Source organism: Priapulus caudatus, unplaced genomic scaffold, assembly GCF_000485595.1.
Source record: "Priapulus caudatus unplaced genomic scaffold, Priapulus_caudatus-5.0.1 Scaffold334, whole genome shotgun sequence".
Lineage (NCBI taxonomy): Eukaryota > Metazoa > Priapulida > Priapulimorpha > Priapulimorphida > Priapulidae > Priapulus > Priapulus caudatus.
Window position 1 is genome coordinate 247,519 of NW_014577395.1, and position 8,373 is coordinate 255,891.

The 8,373-nt window shown below is 64.5% G+C and overlaps 1 protein-coding gene across 1 annotated transcript in view; it reads left to right on the forward strand.

Moving 5' to 3' along the window:
* The first annotated feature begins 5,874 nt into the window (after positions 1–5,874).
* The window catches only part of LOC106809181 (cation channel sperm-associated protein subunit beta-like), an 8,256-nt gene continuing 5,757 nt past the window's right edge, over positions 5,875–8,373 (forward strand). The window contains exons 1-2 of the mRNA XM_014812171.1: positions 5,875–5,955; positions 6,239–6,369. Of these exons, the coding sequence (XP_014667657.1) occupies positions 5,876–5,955; positions 6,239–6,369 (211 nt within the window). The 5' untranslated portion in view covers position 5,875. The remainder of the gene's footprint in view (positions 5,956–6,238; positions 6,370–8,373) is intronic.

An 8,373-nucleotide genomic window follows, 5' to 3' on the forward strand; every position in this document is an offset into this window, starting at 1 on the left:
TAGCCGCTGTTTGCTCCGACTGCAGGGAGAGAGTCTACCGCATGTCATACACAGCCCAACAGTAGAGGTGCCGTGCTGCGCGAGGAGCAGGTGGCAGGCGTGCCTGCGCGCGGAGGTGGAGGGTGTGTTGCTGGCGTGGGGAGGCTGCGTGCTGCAAGCGGGGGAGGTGGAAGGGTGCGGTGCTGGTGGGGGAGGTGGTGCTGCGGGGGGGGGGAGGGCGCGTGCTGCGGGGGGAGGGGGTGCTGCGTGGGAGGGTGCGGCTGCGTGGGGAGGTGGGAGGGTCGTGTGCTCCGGCGGAAGGTGGAAGGCTGTGGCGTGCTACCGGGGGCAGGTGCGTGCTGGCGTGGGGGAGGTGCGTGCTGCGCAGTGGGGCGAGGTGAGGGGTGCGTGCTGCGTGGGGGAGGGTGCGTTGCTGCGTAAGGGGAGGGTCGTGCTGCGCGGGGCAGCGTGGGAGGGTGCCGTGCTGCGTGGGGAGGGTGCGTGCTGCGTGGGCGGACGGGTGCAGTGCTGCGGGAGAGGTGGTAGCGATGCGTGCTGCGTGGGGGAGGGTGCGTGCCTGCGGGCGGAAACGGGGAGGTTTGCGTCGCTGCGTGGGAGGGTGCGTGCTTGCGCGGAGCTGGCGAGGGTGCGTGCTGAGGGGCAAGAGGGAGAGGTGCGCATTACGCGGGGGGGGGGAGGGTGCGTGTTGCGCGAAGGAAGGGGGCGAGGGTGCGTGCTGCGTTGGGGAGGATGGGAGGAATGCGTATTACGCTGTGGGGAAAGGGTGCGTGTGCCGCGGCGGGGGAGGGGAGAGGTGCGTGCTTCGCGGGGGAGGTTGGGAAGGCGTGCGTATTACAGCGGGTGCGAGGCCGTGCGTGCTGCGGGCGGGAGGGGAGGGTGCGTGCTGCGGGGGAGGGGAGGGTTGCGTGCTGCGCTGGGGAGGGGAGGGTGCGTGCTGGCGGAAGAGGGAGGGTGCGTATACGCGGGGGGGGGTGGCGTGCTGCGTGGGGAGGGAGGGCGTATTACGCGGAGGGGAGGGTGCGTGCTGCGCGGGAGGTGGAATGGTGCGTGCGGCTGCGTGAGAGGGGAGGGTGCGTATTACGGTGCGGGGCATGGTGCGTGTGCGTGTGGGAGGGGAGGCGAGCGTATTACGCTGGGAAGGTGCGTGCGGGGGGGTGCGTGCTGTGGGGGAGGGAGGGTGCGTATTACGCGGGAAGGGAGGGTGCGTATATACGCAGGGAGGGTGCGTGCGGCGCGGGAAGGAGGGTGCGTGCTGCGTGGGGAGGCGGAGGGTGCATTACGCGGCGGGGAGGGCGGGCTGCGTGGGGGAAGGAGGCGTGCGTATTACGCGGGGGATGCGTATACGCGGGGGAGGGTGCGTGCTGCGCGGGGGGAGGTGAGATGGTGCGTGCTGCGGTGGGGAGGGAGGTGGTATTACGCGGAGGGGAGGGTGCGTACTGCGCGGGGGAGGGGAGGGGTGCGTGCTGCGTGGGGGAGGGGAGGTGCGTATTACGCGGGGGAGGGTGCGTATTACGCGGGGGAGGATGCGTGCTGCGTCGGGGAGGGAGGGTGCGTATTACGCGGGGGGATGCGTATTACGCGGGGAGAGGGGGGAGGTTGCGTGCTGCGGGGGAAGGAGGGTGGCGTATTACGCGGGGGTGAGGTGGGAGGGTGCGTGCTGCGTGGAGGAGGGAGGGTGCGTATTACGCGGGGGTGAGGGTGCGTGCTGCGCGGGGGAGGAGCGGTGCGTATTACGCTGGGGAAGGGTGGTGCTGCGTGGGGGAGGGGAGGGTGATTACGGGGAGGCGGGTGCGTATTACGCGGAGGGAGGGTGCGTGCGGCGCGGGGAAGGGGAGGCGTGCGTGTTACGTGGGGGAGCGGAGGGTGCGTATTACGCGGGGGGAGGGTGCGTGCTGCGTGGGGGAAGGGAGGGTGCGTATTTACGCAGGGTGGGTGTGCGTGCTGCGTGGGGGAAGGGAGGGGGCGTATTACGCGGGGGATGCGTAATTACGCGGTGGGGAGGGTGCGTGCTGGCGTGTGGGAAAGGAGGGTGCGTATTACGCGGGAGAGGTGCGTGCTGCCGTGGGGAGGGAGGTGTGCGTATTACGCGGGGGATGCGTATTACGCGGGGGAGGGTGCGTGCTGCGCGGCGGGAGGTGAGATAGTGCGTGCTTGCGTGGGGAGGGGAGGGTGCGTATTACGCGAGGGAGGGTGCGTGGGGCGCGGGGAAGGGGAGGGTGCGTGCTGCGTGGGGGAGCGGGAGGGTGCGTATTACGCGGGGGAGGGTGCGTGCTGTGCGGGGAAGGGAGGGTGCGTATTACGCGGGGATGCGTATTACGCGGGGGAGGGTGCGTGCTGCGCGGGGAGGTGAGATGGTGCGTGCCTGCGTGGGGAGGGGAGGGTGCGTGCTGCGTGGGGAGGGGAGGGTGCGTGCTGCGCGGAGAGTGGGAGGTGCGTATTACGCGGGGGGGAGGGTGCGTGCTGCGTGGGGGAGGGGAGGGTGCGTATTACGCGGAGGGGAGGTGCGTGCTGCGCGGGGAAGGTGGAAGGGGCGTGCTGCGTGGAGGGGAGGGTGCGATTTACGCTGGGGGATGTGCTGCGCTGCTGCGTGTGGGAGGGGAGGGAGCGTATTACGCCTGGGGAAGGGTGCGTGCGTGCTTGTGGGAGGGGAGGGTGCGTATTACGCGGGAGGAGGTGCGTTATACGCGGAGGGGAGGGTGCGTGCGGCGCGGGGAAGGGAGGGTGCGTGCTGCGTAGTGGGAGCGGAGGGTGCGTATTTACGCGGGGGGAGCGCGTGCGTGCTGCGTGGGGGAAGGGAGGGTGCGTATTACGCGGGGATGCGTATTACGCGGGGGGAGGGTGCGTGCTGCGCGGGGAGGTGAGATTGGTGCGTGCTGCGTGGGGAGGGGAGGTGCGTATTTACGCGGAGGGAGGGTGCGTACTGCGCGGGGGAGGGGAAGGCGGCGTGCTGCGTGGGAGGGGAGGGTGCGTATTACGCGGAGGGAAGGGGTGCGTGCTGCGTGGGGGAGGGGAGTGCGTATTACGCGGGGGAGGGTGCGTATTACGCGGGGGAGGATGCGTGCTGGTGGCGGGGGAGAGGGTGCGGTATTACGCGGGGAGGGGGGAGGTTGCGTTGCTGCGCGGGGGAAGGAGGGTGCGTATTACGCGGGGTGAGGTGGCAGGGTGCGTGCCTGCGGAGGAGGGGAGGGTGCGTATACGCGGGGTGAGGGTGCGTGCTGCGCGGAGGAGGGAGGGTGCGTATTACGCGGGTGAGGGTGCGTGCTGCGCGGGGGAGGGGAGGGTGCGTATTACGCTGGGAAGGTCGTCGTGCTGCGTGGGGGAGGGGAGGGTGCGTATTACGCGGAAGGAGGCGTGCGTATTACGCGGAGGGGAGGGTGCGTGCGGCGCGGGAAGGGGAGGGTGCCGTGTTACGTGGGGGAGCGGAGGGTGCGTATTACGCGGGGGGAGGGTGCGTGCTGCGTGGGGGAGGGGAGGGTGCGTATTACGCGGGGGGAGGGTGCGTGCTGCGTGGGGGAAAGGGAGCGGTGCGTATTACGCGGGGGGATGCGTATTACGCGGGGGAGGGTGCGTGCTGCGTGGGGGAAGGAGGGTCGTGATACGCCGGGGGAGGGTGCGTGCTGCGTGGCGGGAAGGAGGGGTGCGTATTACGCGGGGGGATGCGTATTACGCGGGGGAGGGTGCGTGCTGCGCGGGGAGGTGAGATTGGTCTGCGTGCTGCGTGGGGAGGGGAGGGTGCGTATTTACGCGGAGGGGAGGGTGCGTGGGGCCGCGGGGAAGGGAGGGTGCGTTGCTGCGTGGGGAGCGGAGGGTGCGTATTACGCGGGGGAGGTGCGTGCTGCGTGGGGAAGGAGGGTGCGTATTACGCGGGGATGCGTATTACGCGGGGGAGGGTGCGTGCTGCGCGGGGAGGTGAGATGGTGCGTGCCGTGGGGGAGGGGAGGGTGCGTATTACGCGGAGGGGAGGGTGGATTACGCGGAGGGGAGGGTGCGTGGGGCGCGGAAGAGAGGGTGCGTGCTGCGTGGGGGGAGCGGAGGGTGCGTATTACGCGAAGGGGAGGGTGCGTGCTGCGTGGGAGGGAGACGGTGCGTATTACGCGGGGGAGGGTGCGTGCTGCGTGGGGGAGGGGAGGCTGCGTATTACCGGGGGGAGGGATGGGCGTGCTGCGCGGGGAAAGGGACTGTGCGTATTAGCGCGGGGGGAGGATGCGTACTGCGCGGGGGAGGGGAGGGTGCGTATTACGCCGGGGTAGGGGGGAGGGTGCGTGCTGCGTGGAGGAGGGGAGGGTGCGTATTACGCGGGGTGAGGGTGCTGTGCTGCGCGCGGGGGGCGGTAGGGTGCGTATTACGCTGGGAAGGGTTGCGTGCTGGTTGGGGAGGGGAGGGTGCGTATTACGCCGGGAGGGGAGGGTGCGTATTACGCGGAGGGGAGTGTGCGTGCGGCGCGGGGGAAGGGGAGGGTGCGTGCTGCGTGGGGAGCGGAGGGTGCGTATTACGCGGGGGAGGGTGCGTGCTGCGTGGGGGAAGGGAGGGTGCGTATTACGCGGGGGGAGGGGTGCGTGCTTGCGCGGGAGGTGAGATGGTGCGTGCTGCGTGGGGAGGGGTGAGGTGCGTACTGCGCGGGGAGGGAGAGGTGCGTGCTGCGTGGGGGGAGGAGGGTGCGTATTACGCGAGGGGAGGGTGCGTGCTGCAGTGGGTGAGAGGAGGGTGCGTATTACGCGGGGGAGGGTTGCGTGCTGCGTGGGGGAGGGGAGGCTGCGTATTACGCGGGGGGATGCGTATTATGCGGGGGGAGGGGGATGGTGCGTGCTGCGCGGGGATAGGGAGGGTGCGTATTACGGGGGAGAATGCGTACTGCGCGGGGGAGGGGAGGGTGCGTATTACGCGGGCGGGATGCGTATTACGCGGGGGAGGGGGAGGGTGCGTGCTGCGCGGGGGAAGAGGGTGCGGTATATACGCGGGGGGAGGGTGCGTGCTGCGCGGGGGAGGTGCGAGGGTGCGCGTGCTGCGTGGAGGAGGGGAGGGTGCGTATTACGCGGGGTGGGAGGGTGCGTGCTGCGCGGGGAGGAGAGGGTGCGTATTACGCGGGGGGGAGGTGCGTGCTGCGCGCGAGGAGGTGGGATGGTGCGTGCTGCGTGGGGGGAGGGTGAGGGTGGGTATTACGGGGGGGGGTGCGTGCTGCTCGGGGGAGGTGGGAGGGTGGCGTGCTGCTGGGGGAGGGAGGGTTCGTATTACGCGGGGGGGGGGGAGGTGCGTGTCTGCGCCGGGGGGAGGGCGAGGGTGCGTGCTGCGCGGAAGGGAGGGTGCGTGCTGCGCGGGGGAGGGGAGGGTGCGTGCTGCGTGGGGGAGGGTGCGTGCTGCGCGGGAAGGGGAGGGTGCGTGCTGGCGCGGGGATGTGGGAGGGTGCGTGCTGCGCGGGGGAGGTGGGATGCGTGCGGATGCGCGGGGCAGGAGGGAGGGTGCGTGCTGCGTGGGGGAGGTATGCGATGCTGCGCGGGGGGGTGGGAGGGTGCGTGCGCGGGGGGAGGGAGGGTGCGTGCTGCGTGGGGAGAGGTTGGCATGCTGCGCGGCGGGAAGGTGGGAGGGTCGTGCTGCGCGGGGAGGTGGGATGGTTGCGTGGCGCGCGAGAGGGGAAGCTGGGAGGGTGCGTGCTGCGTGGGAGAGGGTGCGCGCTGAGCGGGGGAAGTGGGAGGGTGCGTGCTGCGCGGGGAGGTGGGATGGTGGGTGACGCGGGGAAAGGGGCATGCTGCGCGGAAGAGGGGAGGGGTACGTGAGTAGAATAGTACGTATATATGAGCGCGTACGTGCGTGCGTGCGTGCATTACATAAGTTTTCTGAGGCGTAGGCAATGACGAAATCCATTTGATTTTAGCTGAACATGACAGTAGAACAGCCGGAAAGAGATTCGTACATCCTCTTTACTCCGTACCTCGTCAGTTTTAAGGAGATTAATGACAGGTTAGGTTATCTTAGTCTCACTCCGACACTCACTCCACGTAGATTATATGCGTATGCCTACGTTCTATACATACACTCACCCGCACGCACGCACGCACGCACACATACACACACTATTGCATGCACACACCAGGAAACACATTCAGATTCTGTAACATGCACACACCAACCACCAATTATACTGGGCGAGATAAGCAGTGCGTAGCAGTAGTTTACCTATTATTATCATTATTACCTGTAAATCGATGATAACCCAGTGCTATTATCATCACTGTTATCGCAGGACTGACTACATTGTGAGTGTGGAGGATGTGGACATGCCTGTGCTAGATGCAATGATGGCCGACAGCAGGATTGATTATCCCAACAACATCAACCATCCGGAAACGGTGCTCCTGATTCTAATCGGATCCGGTACGCTTCCTCTTTAGTGTTTATTCTTAATTAAAATCCGTTCTCTTTTACTTTTTCTTACTAGCGTTGACAGGCTCGCTCTCACTCTCTTCCTCCGCCTTCCCTCTCCCCTTCCTCTCTCTCTCTCTCTCTCTCTCTGTGCCTCTCTCTCTCTCTCTTTCTCTCTCTCTCTCTTGAGCGTGCTCTTTCGTTCTTGCGTGCTTTCTTTCTTTCTCTCTTGTGTACTCTGTCTCTTCCTCTCTTGCGTGCGCTCTCTATTTACTACTCTCTTGCGTGGTCTCTCTTTCTCGTTCTCTCGCATTCTCTCTCTCTCTCTCTTTCTCTCTGTGTCCCTCCCTCCCTCCTTCTCTCTCTCTCTTATAAATATATAAATATATATATATTATATATACAGATGTCATGGTGGCGACGCGTCAGCAAACGCGGTCGTTCGCTCAGTTTTCGTTCGTCTCTAGTACATGTCTTTGATGCTGCTTGTTCGAGCCCCTCAAACAGATGCTTGCGCTGGTTACTTTATCAAAGCCGTCATTGACGCGGCTCGTGTAAGAATCTCCAACGTTGCAGACCGTTGCTGTACAACTTGCCAGTGAACTACCGGCCGCCATCTAGGCTAGGAGTGAACATACCGACGAACGACCACATCTACAACGCAGATCCGAGCGAACCGAGGCGGAACAACGCGTTTCTGGTAGGTTCGCAGCCGCGTGTCAGTAGCTTGGTAGCCGCGCGTCATCTGTTACGTCACAGGGCGCCTCGGCTTCCGTGTGTCACCTAGCGTGACATCGCGACATCACTAGCGTGACATGTGTACACACTTGATGTGATTTGTGGCGTACACTATAGTCCCAAAGAATGTGTAATGCTGAAAAGGTTATTGGTCTGCGATATAATTGGTAAATTATGCGATATGTGCGTGTTCGTGTGCGCGTTCGTGCGCGTGCGTGTGCGTGCGTGCGCGTGTGTGTATGTGTGTGTATGTGTGTGTATATGTGTGTATATAGGCGCGTGCGTGAGTGTATGCGGGTGGGCGTGTGTGTGTGCATGCGTGTATACGGACGGGCGTGTGTGTGTGTATGTGTGTGTGTGTGTGCGTGTGCGTGCGTGCGTGCGTGCGTGCGTGCGTGCGCGTGCGTGCGTGTGTGCGTGCGTGGGTGCGTGTGTGTGCGTGCGTGCGTGCGTGCGTGCACGAGTAGCATCTCTGGCACGTCTATACTGCAGATATCGCAGCAGTCGGGTGAGTACAAACAGTGCAGAAGCAAACAGACGCGCGACGACTGCGGCTGCACGGGCGAGATGAAACTCTCCTCCCTAGCGCTGTTCTCCGACTGCAGGGAGAGAGTCTACCGCATGTCATACACAGCCAAAGTAGAGGTGCGTGCTGCGCGAGGGAGGTGGGAGGGGCGTGCTGCGCGAGGGAGGTGGGAGGGGCGTGCTGCGCGAGGATGAGCATCAACCATCCGGAAACGGTGGCTCCTGATTCTAATCGGGATCCGGTACGCCTTCTCTTTAGTGTTTATTCTTAATTAAAATCCGTTCTCTTTTACTTTTTCTTACTAGCGTTGACAGCTCGCTCTCACTCTCTCTCTCCGCCTTCCTCTCCCCTTCCTCTCTCTCTCTCTCTCTCTCTCTCTCTCTCTCTCTGTGCCTCTCTAGCTTTCTCTCTCTCTCTCTCTTTCTCTCTCTCTCTCTCTTGAGCGTGCTCTTTCGTTCTTGCGTGCTCTTCTTTCTCTCTTTTGTGTACTCCTGTCTCTTCCTCTCTTGCGTGCGCTCTCTATTTACTACTCTCTTGCGTGGTCTCTCTTTCTCGTTCTCTCGCATTCTCTCTCTCTCTCTCTTTCTCTCTGTGTCCCTCCCTCCCTCCTTCTCTCTCTCTCTGTGTCTCCCGCTCTCTCTCTGTCTCCTGCTCTCTCCCGCCCGCGCGCTCTCTCTCTCTCTCTCTCTCATCTCTTCTCCTCTCTCTCTCTCTCTCTCTCTCGTCCTACCCCACTCTTTTCAGCTCTCGTC